The sequence below is a fragment of the Limulus polyphemus genome, unplaced genomic scaffold (assembly GCF_000517525.1).
Source record: "Limulus polyphemus unplaced genomic scaffold, Limulus_polyphemus-2.1.2 Scaffold997, whole genome shotgun sequence".
In the NCBI taxonomy this organism is placed as follows: Eukaryota; Metazoa; Arthropoda; class Merostomata; order Xiphosura; family Limulidae; genus Limulus; species Limulus polyphemus.
This window is the reverse complement of record NW_013666607.1, coordinates 3,272-24,504: the sequence shown is the minus strand read 5'-3', so window position 1 is coordinate 24,504 and position 21,233 is coordinate 3,272. Positions and strand designations below refer to the sequence as shown.

The 21,233-nt window shown below is 33.9% G+C and overlaps 1 protein-coding gene across 1 annotated transcript in view; it reads right to left on the bottom strand.

The window, feature by feature from the left end:
• Positions 1 to 20,958, bottom strand: part of LOC106461612 (intraflagellar transport protein 27 homolog) — a 31,315-nt gene extending 10,357 nt beyond the window's left edge. The window contains exons 1-5 of the mRNA XM_013921452.2: positions 20,825 to 20,958; positions 15,906 to 15,985; positions 5,529 to 5,588; positions 4,543 to 4,602; positions 1,299 to 1,416 (exon numbers count right to left, since the gene is read on the bottom strand). Coding sequence (XP_013776906.1) covers positions 1,299 to 1,416; positions 4,543 to 4,602; positions 5,529 to 5,588; positions 15,906 to 15,985; positions 20,825 to 20,861 — 355 coding nt within the window. The 5' untranslated portion in view covers positions 20,862 to 20,958. The remainder of the gene's footprint in view (positions 1 to 1,298; positions 1,417 to 4,542; positions 4,603 to 5,528; positions 5,589 to 15,905; positions 15,986 to 20,824) is intronic.
• Between the last annotated feature and the right edge of the window lie 275 nt (positions 20,959 to 21,233).

The following is a 21,233-nucleotide window of genomic DNA, read 5'->3' as shown; positions in this document are numbered from 1 at the left end:
TCAACACATGGACAAAGAACAGGGACAATATTAGCTTTCCACATCCTCAGTTTAACCTAACCTACATAGTTATCACAGATTTTGGCTTTCTTCATAGTATGCCTACAAAATATATAATACTGAATGTTTTTATAACAGCAGCTAAATAATTCAAAATTCAGAGGTAAACAATAATAACTTTTTTTTTGCTGTAATCAACAGCAAGAATACATTCTGAATATCCTGGTATAGTTTGAAACTGTCTTTTAAACTTTTCAAATAATAAAAAAAACTTAATTTGGCATTCAATTGAATTCCATACACATCACTAAATGCACGGCTTAATTTATTAATTTAGTTGTATTTACATGTATGCCCTTTTAAAATTGCTTTCTCATCCCTCTTAGTAAAAGTATACTCTGTGGTTTTCTCCACTATTTACATTGTGTCATGTTCTGTATCAGAAATTCTTCCTTAATCACACAGAATACACAATGTTTTTTTTTCATGTGGAAGTGAGTTATCCTGACAGAATGAAAGTGTTGAAGAACCACAACAGTGTATATATAAAACCAAAAGATTCAATGTCTACAATGTAGCAGTGGAAATAAGATTTCAGACACTAGTTGATCAATAAAACCTAGTTAAAGTGCATTTAGAAAAACTCCGATAAAACTTCCAGTGACAGACTCCAACTTAAACTGGCCACACGAATGCTACACACTACCAAGTGCATACATCAGATAGCTAAGCCTATTTTTCTCTCTCTCTCTTTAAGTTGGTTAACCTTTTGTACAGCTCATCTTTTTCATAAATATCAATACAATCTGTCACACATGGTGATAGCTTTAATTCAAAACTGAGGTCTGAACAATGTGTTTTATTTTAAATATTACTTAGAGAAGCCAAATTTCCTACTTGATATGAATTTTTTGAAATAATTTGGGTGAAAAATCTATTGTGTGTGATTGAAACTTATTTATAATTTAAAGTGCCTAACGAGTTGATAAGTATTCTATTACCACATTTTAAGACAAACTATGGGAAAGAACTACAGAATATGTAATTATTAACTGAAGCTACAAAAACCTTTATCTTACGATATTATACATGATATATATATCTATATCATTTGGTACCAGACTTCCTGTATTACATGGTATTTCATGAATTCTAACTCGAGGTATTAACTTTCACACAGGATTGTTGATGTTAGTTTTTACTCATACATCTGTAAAAATTTTTCTATTTCTATGTTCTTATCAAAAGTCCATGCACAACTCTAATAGAAGTAAGTAGTTGTTAAAAGACGAGATTACCTGTTGGTGGAACGGCAGGTTTTAGATCTTGTAGCTTTTGTAACCATGAAGACATATTATTGAAAGAATCTTCATTGGTAACATCAAATACTAATGCCCACATGGATGGATTATGCCACTAGCAAACACAGAAAACGTTTTGTATCATAAAAAAACCAAAACTATACCAATGTTTAATTTTTGAGACAATAAAGTTGCAATGCTGTTGTTGTTCACCACATATGATAGAAATGACCACTTATTTTCTTGATTGGTCAGAAACTGGTCAAATAATCTAAAACATGTATTAAATACCATAAATACCCATGCATTAGCCAAGGTTTATGATAATTTTTAGGACCCCCAATCCCCCTATAGCAGAGTCTTGGAATTACACCTCTACTAAATCATTACAAAATGATGTATTCAATCCAAACAATTAAAAACTATTCTTTCTGCCAAAGCTTAATATTTCTTACCTTTTGACATGTGTTAACATTTTCTTACACTGATAGGTACTTAGCTCTACTAGCTATCTCGATCCTCGTTTGCCCTCTAAGCATTGCTAAACATTTTTGCTATCAGTGCAACAGTCTTTATACCCCATCAGTTTTATGGGATTTCAGAACATGTATATATCGTGTGACTACTCTCCACCAATAGTATTGCACCATCTTTACTGGCACAACTAGCACCTTCTGATATTCCCACTCAATCCTCACTTTTGAGAATTGGCAGGTATTAAAATAAAAACACCGGCAATGCGGAGGAAGGGTGGGAACTGTGTGTGTAGAGGTAAGTACCTATCAGATATACATTTTCAGTGTAAGAAAAATGTTAACTTCCAAAATGGTCTTACCTCCTTTCACACAAAGCTAGAATCGTACATTGCAAAAGTGAAGAGGCCGGTTTAGGTGCACAAATATCAAACCAAATGGAAAGCAGCTGCCCAAAATGAACGGGTGTACTATGAGATGAAAAAGAAGCACACCTATGGGGTACCACATTACTTCTGGAACAATTATGCTCTTAACCAAGGAAATAGGAAAGTAACACAAAATGGGTAGAATTGAATTTACTGGCTCAATTGAATGTGTTAATAATTTGTAATAGCCCTGGACAAGTGGTGGAATTACCGTATGTCCTGAAGAACATACATGTTTCATTTGTCACAGGACTGTACCTGTGTTAAAAACCTAGCCAGAAATGCTTGCAGTGAAACACAATGTGAACATCGGATTGGTGTAAACTGAAGCAAGATATAACAGGATGAGCTAGGTAACTACCCAACCTCAACCTGTCAGACAATGCTTCATAGCTTGTCCTCGTCATTAGTAGGTTTTAGGAAGAGAAGAAAAAAAAAAAGGAATAACAACAAGTGACTAAGGCATGAGGACTATGTAATCTATTCAATGATGACCTCAACTGATTAAGTTATTTTACTACTAGAAATAAATGATCTTATAACACACAAAGTGTTGTTATTATTTAATTAAACACTCAACAGTTCACTTTACAGCTTCCTCAGAAGCATTCACTAAAACACAAACCGAAACTGACAGTACAAAGCTTCAAAATGATGAAAAAATTATTCCAATAGAACATTAAAATAATTATATGTAAGGTACAAACTATCTACACATACCTAATTAACAAAGTACTTATAAATAAGAAACGGACAAACTATCTAAATTTACCTAGTCCACAAAGTATGTAATAATAACAAACGTGCAAACTGACGAAAATTACCTAGAAACCACAGTAATAATCAATATCTAACCCACAATTCCAATAAATTAACCTAGATAACAAAATACTAAATAAATGCAAAAAAAATTGCTGAAACAAGTGAATGCAAACACAGTAAAAGAAAACTGTTGAAAAAAATGAAATGGCAAAGAAGCATGTTCATAAAAAAGTAACCACATGTGAAAAAGCATATATCTAAACAATGCTGTAACAATCAAGACAGTGAGAATTGAGCAGAAATAGCAGAGGGAGTTAGCCACACTAATATAGATGGAGAGTAATCACATGATATGTACATGTTCTAAAATGGCACAAAACTGATGCACGGATTACAAATATTTTTTTAGCAATGTTTAGAGGGCAAACAAGGATCAAGATAACCTATTGTGAGAGAAGGTAAGAATGTTTTGGAATGTTTGATTTTATATATAGATAGATAGATATGAGTTTAATGGATTCTTACTCTTCACTTGGCAAAACCTTTATAGGTGAGTGATGTTATAATATGTCATATTATACCCTCCAAATTTATATAGCCAACAACAACATTTTTTTTAAACATGCATTATAACTTTATCATAATGACACATCATTAACAAACACAGATAGTTATTTGGTGTAATGGCTGTTAATATTATTTATGATATACAATGTCAAAATGGCAGTGCTGTATGAAGCAGTAACTTTCTTATTGGAAGGCTGGAGATGAACCATAAGTTGAATCTTATTTTCAAGTAATTTACATTATTTACATTAAATTCTGTAAAATTCAACATATGCAGTCAAAATAAAAACAAATAATAAATATAATATCTGACTGTACTTGGTATTATTTCATCAGTCAACTGCCCATTTTTTTACTACTGATCAAATGAACAACCCTGCTACATGCACACACACACACACACACACATAAAAACAAAACAAACTGTACACATCAATGAAAAGTGATCTATGAAACAGATGGTATTCAGAAAAAAACTACAAAAATTGAAGTATTTCACATCTCTACAACATCCTTATCACACTGATTATCCAAGTTACATTTTCATTTACTTTTCTATTTATGTATTATATCCTCCGAGATTTAATTTATTATTTCAAAGATCTCCAACAGATAATGCTGTTCAACTCTAGAGTAAGAAAAAAGGAAAGCAAATTTTTTGTTAAACTGTATATTTAGAACATTGATTTAAAGTCAACTATTTGTAAGAATTCATAAAACTAAAGTTACAAGTACAATAGTACAGAGTTTAGAAAATGTTACAAAAAATTGGAGCCTTTTTATGTAAATATTTCAGAGTAGGAGATATATAACCAAAAATCTATTCTTACACCAAATTCATTGTTCTAAAATGATGCACACATTTTTTTTCGTTTTTGAAAAGCTAGGTTACTTTATCACATCCAAAAAACGTAATTGAAATTATTAACAAATAAAAAAATATTTGTTGTTGCATTCAAAGAAATTGTATTTTATTAACTGTATTTGATATGATACCATAACTTAACATACCAACTTTTGCATCATATCAAGGTAAGTCTCCTTTCCAGATGAATCATAGAAGTACAATTCCTATATCACAGAAATTAATAGTTTTAGTACTAGTATTTACATTATAAAGTTGTTAACTTTTCTATTAATAAATACTAAAAATATTTGACATCACATGTATGTACCCGTGATTAGACAGGATTCAATAACACTGTGTTCCTCAAAATACTATTAATTGCAAGTATCCACATAGTTTATTTTCTATTTTTGTTACTCTGAAACTACACATTCTAGTACTAATCAGGTGGTTGAGCAGAATACATTATTTTTGTAAGATCCTCTTTGATCAGTTTTCAAGAATTTCACTTAAGAAAAAAAAGATGTATACAAAAATGTAAGTAAAACAATGAGAAAACACTATGGCTTGTACAAGTACAAGACGGCATATATTCTTAGCTCACCTAATATTTTTCACGGTCAAGTGATGATTTTTTTGACAAGACCCCATGAAAATATTTTTAAAAAATCATTTTTCCTTTCCTGAATGGAAAACAAGGAACTGCATAATACAAACATAACTCTGGCAACATTTTAAAAATCTTTGATGCACCTGTATCTTATAATCTTTACTCTACATCATTATAATTACATTCAAAGTAGATGTGCTAAAACTAGAATTCCATTTCACTGAAGGTATATAGCTTATAGCCATATCTAGCATTACTCTATTATTATCATCAAAAAGATAAATAGACCATAAATAAGGGCTGGTCTTCTATCATAAGACTCTCCATTATATAAAAATAAGTAAGACTGGTAAAAACAAAAATCCTTTACTTTGGGTCTGCCATTTCTTTGAATACTAACCAGTTTGTTTTTTAACTAAGAATATAATTACAATATCATATGAAAAAATATGTTGCTTATCCTGAAAAATAAATGTAGGGTAGGAATGTTTATGATGTTAAAAAGCTGATAGAAACAATGATGTTTAAATGTGTACTCACCACCACATCATTCGTGTCTGGAACATTGACAGTTTTCACAACCAGGTCTACACCACACGTCTAGATCATGTTCAAAATAAATAAGTACAGCTTTTTATGGCAGTAGGATAAGTACAAGGTAAAAATAAGAGTACTATAAAAACACAAACTTTTCATTGCCTGCATAAAAAGTGAAACTGGAAAAAAACAAGTCTGAGAACCTTTTGTAAAACGTATTTAATTTTCTGTAAATATATATATATATTTTTTTCATTGCCACGACTTATCCTATTTTGTTCTGAAATGTGAAAAATGGAGCAGTATTGATTATCACCAATAACTTTCACTTGTTTAGCTGTTATAAGGTAGGAAGAATGGATATTTGTGATAAAGATCAGTTTTCTTCATTCATTAGATATATTATAGTGTGGTCATTGTAAATGTACATCTATACATCAGTTATAGCTATGAGATCATTGGTTAAGCTGGTATTCCATGTTCAGAATTTTCCTTACCTCACAATGTATTTCAGGTAGATACATTTCCATAGAATGATAGCCATCACATCACTGCTGAAAGAGTTTTACACGTGCCAAGCCTTTGAATGAAACTTCCACCCCTATACGTAATACTGTATACTGGGTTACAATCAGTACTAGATTATAGCTCTCCACCAATAGGAGGGTGACACGTTTCAACTACTGTGTGACACTAGCACCATGTAGGAGGTTTTTTTGACACTGTCTTTTGCTCTGTCATCTCTATTGGGCAAAAAAGAGTATGCAGTCTCCTTGTGAGTGATTTCCCACTAGCCCTTCCCCACCACCACCAGGTGGGTGACAGAAAAGAGTATGCAGTCTCCTTGTGAGTGATGTCCCACTAGCCCTCCCCCACCACCACCAGGTGGGTGACAGAAAAGAGTATGCAGTCTCCTTGTGAGTGATGTCCCACTAGCCCTCCCCCACCACCACCAGGTGGGTGACAGAAAGGGGCTCGTTGTTCAATTTTCTCTTTCTCCATTTGTCCCTCCAGAGTGTTATCAATGTGAGGTTTAGTTCTAAGTTCTGTAGAGGGGTGATAAGCATTTCTGAAGTTAACATTTTCCTTGCTTGAAAATGTTTTTTCAGATAGACAATCACCTCTCCATGGAGCCACTCACCCTTCCTTCTCACTTCTGGTGTGTCTCTTTTGGCTTATTAAGAATGAGCCTTTGGTACAATCATTGTGCTCAAGGGGAGTACTGACATGATGACTGCTCAACCAGCCCTTATATCTCAGGGGGACAGCACAGCATATTTATGTAGTGTGGCTATGACAATAAATTTGGAGAAATGCTTACAGGAAGTACTTACCAAAATAAACAGGTATTGGAATGAATCATTCCTGATCTACATCCTGAGGGTAATGAAAGACCCACCTGGCTAACATACCAACTGCGAACAGTCTGGTTCTTAGTCTATATTACATTCCATCCTTAATTTTGATTGAGTATGTCTCCACTTTGTCTCATCAGTGGTATTACACCAACCCAAAGGGTAACTCTCCATATTGATCTCACAGAAGCTTGGGACTGAGGATGAGGAAGTCTTCTCACTTTACTCTATTGGACAAAAATGGAAGGGTGCAAGGACCAAACAGAATTTTTCTGTCAAGTACATAAATTCCCACACTGATAAGCTATATAATTGGTTACCACAAATACTGAGGTATGGTTCTGGAAGGTAAAACATATATACACATATCAAAAACATTACAATGACACTAAAAAATCAAAAATTATTTTTCCTTTACCAGTCCCTGTTGCCATCATTAAGTCATAATGGACAGTGTCTATGGCTATAGCATCCAAACATGTTGGGGATATTACTTCACCTATCAGACAAGATCCAAATGTCGATCTCAAACTAGTCAGCTACTATGGAGAATCAGTTGAGAGCTTAACCGACAACGTCCCAACTCCTACTGCTTTTTTGCTGTCTGTAGCCAATTGTGGGAATGAAGTTACCTTTAATATTTAGATATAACCTTAAAGCAGAAATAAACCTCCCTAAAAATTCTACAATGTAAAACTCCCAACCCCCACCCTTTTTTTAATATCATGACATGTACAGGAAAGCAAAAATATTCTCATACTAGAAATAGACCACCCTATATTTCTACAAGACTCTCAACCTCCACCTTTTTATTTACAAAATGATGTAAAACAGACTAAAAACCCTTACTTAATAGTTCTTTAGCCTCCATCCTCCTCCCTTTATCTGGAAAACTTGTTCAAGTATAACCCAAGTTAGGGGCAGATCCAGGATTCTCTTAATGTGGGAGTCCAAAATTTGTTAACTTATAACTGCCATCGTAAGATAGTAAACCTACTGGTCACCATTTTCTATTTAGTAATGATCTTCGTGTCATTAATAAAATAAAAATATCAAAGCATTTTACATTTAATTCAAACCAATGATTTATTAAACAAAAAGTGTGATAGATATCTAGGTCATGTTTTTGAAGATTAGCTGTAATTGGCTTGACACTCTCTAAAGCATTTTTGACAACAAGAAATGCACTAATATTTTGTGATAATGTGAGGCTTTTGAAAAGTCCCTGTGCTTTTACTCTGGTTTCTTGGTTCCAATATCATGGCCAAGAATCAACACTGTAAATTTATGCATATGCAGATAGGTCTAACATTGATTCCAGACATTCAGAGATATATTCAAATATTTAATAAAATGTTTCATAGCACATATGCCACTCTACCCATCTGGTTTTACACATCCCTACCAACTTATTTCTTTTCACATCTAGAGTCATATATTCTAGACATTGTTCAAGAAAATGTTGGCTCTGAGGTGAACTATACAACAAAATTAACACTCTCCTCTTGCCTACATCTGTATAGATTTTTAAATGAAAAAAAGGGAGTCCAGAACCCCTGGAACCCCCCACTCTAAATCTGCCTCTGCAGGTGAGCTGAGACAAGCCTAGCTACTTAAAGATGGTCTTTCCATCCTAGTATATTGAATAAATACCTAAATATTTTAAAGCTAGTTACTTATAAGCCAAGGATGACCTTAAGCAACTAATGACCTCCAAGTTCTCCATAAGGTAATTCCTGAAAATCAAGAGTTTACTTTTTAAAGCAATTTCAAATTTATTGTAAAAAAAGTATGAATTTTTCTTATATGCCAGTCCTTATAATCATTATTTTTCAATTTATTTATGAATAATTGAACATTATCCACAAAAGAATTTTTATTGTAACAAATTGTTTTAATCTTTTCATTACTGATTAATTGTGCTGATTTAATCACCTACTGAAAATTAATGCATTTGATAGCATTAGAGCTATATATATTACCATAAAAGTCTTGAGGAAAACTCCCACCTCAACAGCAGGCACTGGGCAGGAGCAGTTGGGCTTAGTACTTTCTGTTATCCCCCACTCAATGTGGATTTCACACGGGTGAAACAATTGCTTGACAGTGAGTGTTTTAGTTTTTCATAATTGTATGATGTGGAAAAAAATGGTTAGCAATAACTATAGTGAATTGGATACCACAGAAGAGTATAAAAAGTATTAGTTAACCATATGAAAATTGGAAACTTTCAGTACTAGTATTAATCAGTAGGCAAAGAAGAAATCCAGATCAACAAGGACACATATTTAGTAAAAAGTAAACTTCCATGACTGGAATGGTAGATGTGAAAAACCCACAGTTCACTTTATCATTCCAGAACAGAAATGGTTAAATCAACAAGTTCTACAGTGTTTAAGACACAGTTGTCAGGTAGCAGATGAGATAATGCTTGCCATATCTGGGAAGGAGTTCAACGGTGATGAAGCAATGGGCGCATAAGAGGAAACCTAAACACTAGAGAGTAGATACTTATACAAGAAACATACCTAGGTTGAGATGCTTGGACTTTAGGAATGTCAGAGAATATAGATAGTATATCAAGAAGGGTGCACCAAATAAAGAAAACCAAGAATTTCAGTAATATGTGCAGAACTAGCAAGATGTCATAGTACCGTGCACAAAATAACTGAGCCAAAGTCAGAATCAAGTGCTGCAGTCTTAGTTCTAATTGGAATAATACAAACATCCTGTCTGCCAACTATAAAAGCCAGAGATTTAGAGACAGTAGGATAGTAAGTCAGCTGAACAAGTCCTGTCCAGTAATTGCTCTGCTGATGATATCCGCACTAACTGAAATCATGAGCTTCTGCCACCCAAGCTTCATGTCAGTTGAATTGACCTTAATGTCTAGCCTAGCAGCACAATCACTTGAATGTGTCCACAGATCTATTAAGACTTGAACTAAACTGAATACATTTTTAACTGCAGTTGAAATGTTAGTGAGTATATTGGAAGAATCGTTGAAAGACTATCCAAGTTGCTGAAAAGTGATGCATAGATATATGTAACAGTGCCTTATATGTGTTAAGAATAAATATATGTTTTATATTTTTTTCAACTCATTGGTCGTAACCTTTATTCTTTATGAAAACTTCATTTAATTGGTGGCTTGTGAGCCTTACCCATGAATGCGTAAAAATATCCTGGGAATAAATAAATTTATTTATAAAATGTGGAAGTTGAACCCACAACAACCAACACCACCCGATACAAAATGACGAACGATTTCAATATTAGATTAACCAACAACAAGTTGTACAGAATAAGGAAAAGGAGTTGAAATAAGTTAATTTAACTCTTTCACTATAGGCTTGGTTGGTTTGACCTAAATCTTGACCATAAATTATCCTTTATAGTTTCCATACTATACCTTTTAATATGTTTTGTGTATCTTCACAAAATTCTGAAATCTTTCAGTAAGCATTACAGGTCTTTTATAGACAAAAAATCTGAATTTTTAATGAAATATGTTTACTAAAAATATCTCCATGAATATATAGAGTCAAAGTGTTGACTGTTTCAATTGCAAAGCAATTTTCATGTTAAGATTGTGAAATTTCATTTGCGTAATCAATAAAACCTCTTGTAGACTTGTAACAGTATACATCTCTTTCTAGTTAAATTTCATTATTTCTCTGTGAGTGCTGTATAACTAATAATCCTGACACACAAGTTGTAAATCATTCAATGAACATGTAGCTCATGTTACCAAATCAAATTATGTAATGCACATGGAAAATAATAAGTTTCTAATTTTTAATTACTTTTATAATAATAAATAAAGAATACACATTAAAAACAAGAAATATATGCTTAACTGGGTCTTCTTTATTTTTGCTATCAACTGTCGATGAAACCTAACCTACTTTTTTATATTAATGGTACTACTATACTAAATAATTTTTTAATTAATTAAATAATGCACCAAAGAACACAGAGTTATAACACATAAAAAGCAGACAATCTCCCATAACTATCATAATTGTTCTGGCTTTCTAACCATGTGATAAGAGGTCTTAAAAATTCAGCTAAGCTAGTCGATGTGTTTTCCACAGGAATAAACTTTTGAATTGGAAGCAACATAGACAAATCTTTGTACAGTAAACAATGTAATCTAATACGTTATTTGATAGATTAAAACTTTGGCTTTCTATTGGTTATAAATAATACAGTATTAAACAACAGAGAGAACTATTGGCAATTTGTGAAAAAGAGGATGTAACAAGCGGGCGTGGCAAGAGGGGTCCAATTGTCCATTTTATGGATCTGTCACCAAATAAAATTGAAGACTATAAAATTATGCTTTGCCTGAGTAATAACAGTATTATAATGAGCAATTTACATTAAATTCCATACTTTTCAGAGAGTTGGTAAATAAATTACAGAAGAGAGGAAAGCAAATGTCGCAATTCTCATACTAGGGTGAGATTGAGGATTTTAAAAATATTTCCTTATAAAATTAAGAACCTAAGACTTATATAATATTAAAATTTGACTTATTAACTACATTTTTATAAAAGTTTATTTATATATCATAATAATAAAGTTGTTTAACAAAATTTTGAATGTAACTGTCTGAAATGTTGTAACATGCTTACTTTGACCTGCCTGCAGGAACGTCGAGAGCTAGCACAGGCCCCAGGGCAAACATTCTCGCCAGGCCCCCTTTCCCTCTCTCTTTTTTAACATTTTCAAGAATTTATTAAAAAGAAGATCCTAAATTAGGACAGCAACGAGCTCATAAACCAGACAAAATCATAGCAGCAGCCGTTTTTACCTCACAGTATAGGCATAGAAACGTTAATAATGTAACAACAAATATCTATTAAATCTATAAAGTATACCTATTAATTATTACTCAAATTATTATTTCAGTCGTTCTTAATGTATCAAGCTTCTATATGCAAAGAAAAGCCAAAAATTATGGTTTTTATCATTAAATGAAGATATAGCCTAAAGATGCTTTGCAGGCTTTATGGCATAACCAGGTTTCATTCGCCCGAGCCCCTGGGCAGTTGCCCCCCTCCCTGTCAGCGGGCCCGCCTGCCTGTAATGAAAGGGTTAAGTTAGTATAGGTAGAGACATAAGTGGTAGAAAAAGAAGTAAAAATGGGAGTTAATACTAACTCAGGAGCTTGACCAGCCAACCCAAATGAGCAGACTTCAAAAGGAGAAGAAATGTAAGAGCAGATGATGCCTTCCAGAACAAGGCCAGAAGTTACCAAATGTCCATATAGTTGTGGACACAATGATGTAGTCTCTGTGTGGATGCCCTCTGAATGACAAAGAATATTTCTATGAGAAACCCTGTTGGACCCAATGGTTTCCTGTAAAGTGAGTCCACAGGTGGACAAAGTGTAAGAGCCAATCTTCCACAGGAAAAACTGAGGAGTGGTTCCAGAAACAAATGATCACAGAGCTTCAAGATGGCTGGCCTCTTATGAGGAGGGATACTGTGAAGAGCCCCTGGACAAGGAACTCTCCAAAAGGTCTGCATAAAAGAAGGATGTCAAATTGAGTTTCCTGATATAAAATAGAGGGAGTATAACTCCAAAAAACAAAGGATTCAATAAAGCAAATTCCAGAATCAAAAAAAGTGATCTACTCAATAGCTGAAGAACAGGTTAACCCAGTGAACTTAGCAGGGTAATGATGCAGTCTCATACGAAAAGGATAAAGGAAATAACAAGCTAAGAAAATGGGTTAGAAAAACGAGATGATGAGGAGAATGAGAGCAGAAAGGACCTATTATGAGAAGAAGAAAAATCCCCAATCCTAAAATCCTGTAACTTGATTAACAGAATAAATAAGATTAATGGAAGCAAATATAATAATCTTTAACAGAAGCTCTAACTGAAAGTTTAAAATTTCCAAGCTTTCTTTCTTGAAATCATGAAAATTAAAATAAGAAGAATAACACTTTGAATGTTGGCTAACAGTTTAAAATAAAAAGTGCATAATTCATAATAAAAAAACATGATTCACGAGCAGTGCTGAGGATAGAATGATCTTTGGTACACTCAATATCTCAATGTGCTCAAAAGAAAACACTGCACATAGGAGAGCTATAGTTTAACACTGATTGTATCACATTACTACACGTAGGGGTGGAAGTTTCATTCAATGTCTTGGTACGTGTGCAAAATCTTTTTTCACATTGGGTTGAGGTAATAGCTCTCAGTTCTATTAAGAGGTGAATTTCTGAAAACTCTCTGTTCATTAAAAGAGTCATCTTATGTGAAATATAAACAGGTGAAATTTTGAGCAAATACATTATGTCAGACTTTTTCAGGTCATTAAAAGATAAGAAAAATGACAAAAATATAAAATACCACAAAGTTAAATGAGGAACAGAACTAAGCAGTATTAAGAAAATGAAAATGCAGCATTTAACACAGAAGTAGAATGTTAAAAAAGTGAGTAGCAAGACATATTATAAACAATATATATGGAAAGTAATTAGTAAGTCATATCACACAGGTTTAACCTCTTAAAAAAGTGACTAATGAGAAATATTACACAGAATTAATGCAAGTTTAATAAAATAGAATAAATAGTAGTCAAGAAATGAGAAATAAAAAGTTGTTGGAGCCATTTACTTAAATGAAAAATCATTTAAATGTCAAATTGAACAGATAACATTAGCAGAGAAAAACAAGAAACATTTATGAAACATCTTAAAGCTTAAGGAGTGTGGTGACACAGTGAAAAACGGGAGGACCTATTCAGTTTGATTTATGAGCATCTTTACTATATACCTTTGTGTCTTTAAAATTATACTTAAAACTTCAGGTATTAAGAAGGTTTTACATTTATAAGGTCTTAACAGGTTACATCTATATCACTTTTAGGGCAAACTCCTAAAATGTTTACTGAAAGTTATAGAGAGAGCCACTAATGGTGTACACATAGAAGTCTACTGACATGTCAATAAAAACTGTTGGAGTTGGGATACAAGATGTTTAATTATTAAGTTCTAAAATAGGTAAGATAATTTTGGACCACCCTGTACAGAATGTCACACAATAATTTGTTCTGGGTTGCTTGTATATACATATGCTTTCAATGTGAATACATTATAACAAACTGTGTTTATTAGTGAAAATATTCACTGATGAGCTGCTCCTAAATTTATTTAACGAAGACAATGAGAAGACGAAAGTGACTAGGCATGATTAAGATAAGATAAATAGCCAATGTTCCTAACATGATCAAAAACAGAAATGAAAATTACTTGATTATTCTGCTGAATATGGTTATAAATATAAATTAGAAAAGCTTAAGAAACTGACCTAACACAATAGTGTGTTGATGAAAAATAAAATTATTTGTAAATTTACAAAAACAAATTTCTTATATGGAGTAATACACCTGAAGGGGATTATCCATATTCATTATTAAATAATATTAACAACAATTTTATCAGTAAGTAATAATCTGAGTACTAAGATATATTGTTTGTACAAAACACAAATGCTTGCTATATAGAAATAACTTTTCTACCCTTGTTTAACTTAGTACCATTTATACTACTGCTGAACAGTTGTTTTTTTCAGGTTTCCATTTCTAATATTTTTTTAATTTTTGTAGTTCTATGAAAATGCATATGAACCAAATTAGAATTATTTTTAGAACAGTCTAACACTTGATTAATATTTTCTTTTTCCAATTCAACCAGCTAACTAACCCAAGAATTTGGAGAAAATGTTTTAGTTAAAGTTAAAATTCTTTACACATCCTGCTGTATTATTATTACAAATTGGAATTGTATAATTCCAATTATATCATAGTGTTTTTACTTTATAATTCCTCACAAAGTTGTGATATCACAGTTTAGCAGAATAGCTGGAAATACAAACTACTTCAAGCCATCTTTTGACAGTTAGGTTTCTAGATTCATTCTGGCCTTTCAAGAGTTTTTTTTTTTAGCCGATTGGCCATGGAAATGAATTTGTTGAACAATTTCAGCTACACTTTAAACCCATCCAGAACCGTCAAAATTTGGAATCCAGTTTGATACTATTATTAAAAGAAAATGTCTATCTGAACTTAAAGATTATTATTCTACTGTGATTAATTTAGATGTTCTTGTTAAAGGCATAGTTAGTTTTAAAATTACTTCTTTATTTTGTTTCAAGGCATGGTTTATCAATGCAACATACCTTGTCTCTTGGAAGAAGGCCAATAAGTTAGTTTTGATTCATTATTGAATAAAATTCTGAATGTAATCTCACATCATTAAGAATATGAAAATATCTGTCAACTCAATGTGATCATACAATCTGTGGGATAACAAAGAACAATTTGGCCCATACAGGCTATTCTGTTTTCCACTACTAACTTACTACAAACTACATACAGAAGCTCATTTTTCTCCATCCAATCTCCTCTTAAGTTGCAGCTTCTACCACACCTAAAAGCAATATACCATAGGTGAACCTCCTTAATAAAATAATAACACTGCCTTAGTGGGAGTCGTGTCCGAGTTTTCCAGTAATTAAGAAATTTTGCAACACAGTTGAATGTCTTTAAAAAGAAGCCTCAGAAAATAACATCAATACCAATGTCAAGATTACTAGCCTATACCATCCCCTAAGTCTAAATATTAATTACTTTTCTTTTATTACTACACAATTATTACTAATTAGTTTGTATCCTAAGTTTCAGCTATAACTCGCTGCCATCTTCAGGGAAGACCCAAGAAGGACAATGTTTGTGATTGTAGTGGCCAGGATTCAATCCTGGGTCTTCTTGACAGAAATACTTGAGTAGTGTTCAACTCATCTAAAATCTTGTAATTATACAAGCTACTAACCATGATAATAATTGATATCAGATTTCAAGAACCTTACTGTAAGTATCAATACCATTTCAGGGCTACCAACAGGTAGTTTGTCAAATGTGAAAGTTGTTTTTAGAAACAACAAATATTAAAGTGCTATACAATTACAAGTTGTACTTTCTTTCAAGACATTATTACTTACCATTGTATAGTTTTTAGGATAAAATGTATTGTCACTGTTAAATACTTGAATCAAAGCAGTTTTCCCAACAGCAGAGTCTCCTGGAAAGTAAACAGCAAGTAAGAATTAGATTAAAATAATTTGAATCTGCTCTTAAATAACTCCCATAAAAAAAATTAAACAAAAGAACAAATAAGTTTCATTCTTGTTTTATTTATTCTCAACTTCACAGATCATCATAACGTTACAACAGAACTTTTTACTTTTCTGAAAATGTATTTCCAATAGGTACTCATCTCAATACACAGATTAGCTACCTTCATTGCATGCCTGCCTATGAGACTTGCATGCCACTAGCCTTGAGACAACTCTCACCTAATTTCACATGTCTGCACATGAACTGTGCTGGTTCATGAAAATGTCATCATGCGACAAAAGTCCTCCACCAATAGAAAAGTGACACAACATTCATTTGAAGTAATTCCCCCTATATCACTTGTAAGACAAAAAAAAAAACGTGCACCAGAAGTGGGAAGTTAGGTAGGAATGTGTGGGGAGGTTATTATCTATCAGAAATACATTTTCAGGTAAGGAAAGTGTTAACTTCTGAGACAATAACTCAGCTCTTCACACAGTTTAGCTGAAATCCCACACTGAATTGGTGGAGGGGCTAGTATAAAACTTTATTTAGATGAGCTCCCTTCAGAAAGTGCCTAAAGGGAACCCCATGGAGTGTGACACCTGATGTCAGAGGCTCCATTGGGGTGTGCTCATGGCAGACCACATCTCATCTTGACCAGGGTATAATCTTCACCTGGTATGTAAGAGGGAAGAGGCAAATGAGCCCTAAGTGTCACAAAGACAGTCAGGATAAAAACATGACCATCCATGCATTTGAACACAAGCAGTTGGCAAGCCAATACATGTAGTGTGTTTGAGGCACACTCAAATTGAACCTTGTGCACTCACCTCACATTGATTCTACTGAACAGCCTCTTGCTGCAGGAAGAGGGCACTGTGGTTATACAGAATGGTTTCACATAGTATCTGTTTACCTCATCTCAATTGTACAGACATTGGCTGCAGGAGGAGGGTACATCAGGTATGCAATGTGTGCTCACCTCAACTTAACAGGTTTTGGCTGCAGGAGGATGGGTCAAGTTACATGATATGTAGTTTAGAGGGGTGACCCACACTTCACTGACAGTATCACCACCATTCCTCTTCTCACCTGTTGTGCTAAGCCCAACCAATGAGGATTCTCCATGGTCCACTACTCCAGCAGCTAGTAACTGGTAAGTGACAAGGAGCTCCCATACTCCACTCAATGAAAGGAGGGAAAATTTGCATTGGGGACATCTGGAGAAGTGCCCCGATATCAACCAGATCTACAGCCAGAAAAGTCTTTTACTGGAGACTCCAATGGGTGACTGTGAAACCTTATTTTTAAAAGCCAGCAAGTGCAAGCCAAAGTAGTTGGCAGATCACCTCTCTGATGCTGGTTTTTTCCATGATAGTCCATGGTATGGTCTGGATCAGACAATTGAGTAAACATGTATACCACAAGCATATGTCAAGTAGTTTTGTGGAACATCCCATCTTTCAGTAGGCACTGGTGGAGCCAAGGCAGATGGTATGAAAGCTTTCTGTTATCCTCGCTCAATGCAGATTTTGGGTAAATATACCCTGGGAGACAACACCAGCCACTATAACCGAAAAAGGGCTCTGAAAATGAACTTGTACATATTCATCCAAAAATAATAGGATGACTGAAGAATGGCAACCAGTGAAAGCCAAATTCTATCAGAAAATAAAATAACCAGATGGTGAAGAGAATGAGCAACGAACATGTGTGGAGTCATCACATGCCTTCCTGGAGGATCTTGTCCCAGAGCTGGTGAAGATGAGATACAAGAGAATGAGAAAGAGAATGAATTGAAGGTGAGGAAACATGAAACAGCCAGGGAGCATACACATCCAGATACAAAGGTATCAACTGTTGTAGTTGATGGACTTAACAGTATGGATAGAAAGAGAGAGGTGCCTGGAAGAAGAGGAGTCCCAGAGTAGGGACAGATGATGTAGAAAAACTGAAAGGGAGAGGTCTATGATGAGAAACACCAAACAGTCCAAAGAGGACACAGGAGTCAATCTGGGTCCAAATGATCAAAGAGGTGAGAGACAGAATGCAGAGAGGTAGGAGAAAAAGTACCATTACCTTCCCAAGCAGGCAAAGTCTGAGAAAGAAAAGATCAGCCTGGAAAGGAAAGTATATAAGTGCAATGGAAGAGGGTGCAAGAAGCATCCACAGCATAGATAACATAAAGACAGTAATCACACGTGTGAAAGAGGAGGAAATAAGATTGGACAGAAAGACAAAACAAAGGCAAGAAGCCAACTGGTCAATTCAGCCACACATGAAAGTGTGTAAATCCTCACTAAGGCCTTGGTCTGGTATGAAAGTTGGGTGAGGAGGTCAGAGAAAATTGAAGAAGTGTAACACAGTGGGTATTACAAGGAAAAAACCCATTGTGTTACCAGAAAGGCAAAATGTCATGAACAAAGTCACACAACCAGCAAAGGCAAAGACTGAAAAGCTATGGACAAACAGCCAGGTAAAACAGTAGAAAGGTGGTTCACAGTAGGACAGCCAGGAGTAAAGGAAGGGTGGATGAAACAATGATGAAAGACCCACCACATTCGTAGGTAGACAAAAACAGTGCAAGAGTGACAGGAAGTATGCCACAGAGTGAAGAGTCCAGCCCGACAGGCAACAGATGTAACAAATCCCACAAGTGAAAATGAAGAGAAGATATCATACATTGAAAATAAAGAACATGTGAGGGTGAATCAAGAGAGAGGAAATGAAGTAGAGGAAGGGGTATGAATGATAAGCAAAGAAATGGAAGAAACCAAGGCTGAGCTGGCCAAAGAGGCAACGACCATAGGAAGCAATAAAAATTGGTATGTATCAAGCAAGGACCTGAAGGAGGAGACAAGTAGGGAAATAAGCATATAGAAAGAGGTGAGATCAGGCCTGGCTGAGAAATCAACAGCCAGAGCCAGAGAATGAGAAATAGTGGACCAAAAGAGAGGCAACCCAGAGTAGAGAAGGGTGTCAAAGGCATCCATGAGGGGTATGTTCAACCAAGAATAAAAACCCACAAAAGACTTGGGGCACAGAGATCACTCCAGTGATAGAATATGAACTGGACAAGAGAGGCAGTCTACCACCAAGTATTAAGCTCCTGGTAAATGACAGGTAAGAAGTCAAACCTGATGTGAATGGACCCAGAAATGTATATCCAATGCCTGGAAGCAAAGGGTCCTGGAACGAGTGCCTCTCGGACAGTTAATGCATGAAACTACCTACTCTTATCCAGAGATGTACCTCAAGCAGAGAAGGAAGCATCAGTAAAAAGAGAGAGATCTGGTTTGAGGAATGGTAAGGAAATGCCTTTGAAATAAGAGAATGTGGCTGCATGGCTCTAACTTTCTTCATGCTCATTCTTGGTGTTTATCTTGTTTACTTTTTTTCTTTATGAAGTATTCAAGGTACAATTGGAAAAACAAAATGACCAACAAAAGTCAGAAGTAACACAATATATGAACAAGAAAAAAACTATATGATCCTTCAAGGTTGCCCTTGCACACCTACCCTTAAGCAAAGTAAAAATGTAAGACCATCTTTTTGTCAGGAAATCATCCATTCCCCTCTTAAACTTCCATAATGTATTGGTCCCCATTACTTCTAAAAACAACTAATTTTATAACTCAATAATCTTATTCTGAAAATAAAACTGTCTTATATGCAGTGATGTTTCTAAAAATTTTTACTTAGGAGGGGATGGAGCAAAAGAATGACAACAAATTAGATGAGGGGCAGAAGAGGAGTTAAGTTTTATTAAGGTACAAAAGAAGTTGGCTTTTTAAAATCTTAAAAACTAAATCCTAATATCTTATATGGAGGTTGGGAACTGATGGAAGGCAGAGCACTCCAACAGATTAGCAGCCAAAATGCATAATAGAAACAAGTTAGCAGTCAATAGTTAGTGTTAGTAGTAGTAATAAGAATAATAGAAAAACTGGTAAATAGTTGGTAATTATAATTAAGTGATTGTATAGTTTAATAACAATGACAATGATTGAAAGTGAAACTATTACCCATTATATTAAGAAAAAACAACAAACTAATATGAACTTAAAAATCATACACTCCCACAAGACCATGCAGCACTCGACAACTAAACTAGTAATACTATAAAATAATAATTTAGCCTAATTATACCAACATGTATACTTTTTACTCCTTTTTTTTTTGTATTGGTGAATCCCAGCCCAAGTTCAATAAAATAAACATTTTATAAGAAAACAGAACCATAGCCTAGTAATATGCTAACACACTGAGTACAAGATACACTGTCAAAACTGATTTTACATGTAGAAGTACCGAGTAGTAATACTAGTTTTGTAGGACTACTTATACAACTTACCAAGGCTATAGCCTATATTATATACCGTATACAATATGTTGCATTGCTAAATCATCAAATGTTGGCATACGATTAGTACTTACTATCACTAATAGTAATATATCTACTCTTATTCTTTAGCTCCAGTTTTAAGAGTAATCGCTCTTGAAACTGAAACTTGGAAGTTGGAGGCGGACTTAGTATTCAATTCACTGAATTTTAACTGCTGAAGTAGTATACTATTACAACTAGTAATACTAATAATATTAAATAATCTAATACTAATAGTATTACCAATACTAGTTGTAGTACTAAAGTCTAAAGTAACATTACAATTTACTTTGCTATTAATTTTATTTTTACTAAATCTAATCACTAACTTTAATCATAATCACTTTTAGTTTTAAATAATTACCATATTAGTGTTTCTATGTTTCAATTCAAAATATAAAAATGAAATATATATACCAACGACTAAGCATTTTGACCTAAGAATATTTGACATTTTCCCAAACAGAAATTCTTAATTTACTAAACCTTACTAACAGTTTCTAAGCAACAGTACATAATTATTAAACCTGCTGATAAAGGTGGCGCTATAGTAGTGTGGCGCAAAGATCTGTACCTTGCTGAAGCAGAAAAACAACTTTCTGACATTAATTTTTACCATCCGTCAACTAGCGATCCGACTACATCATTTAACTTGAAGATTAAAACCACCATTAACGATTTGATTCTTACAAGAAACTTGCCATCGGATGCTACTAATCTAATTGTTAGTTATCCCAGAACCCAGAATTTTACCTCTTCCCTAAGATTCATAAATCAGGGAGCCCTGGTCGCCCAAATACTTCCGCCTGCAAGTGCTCCACCGAAT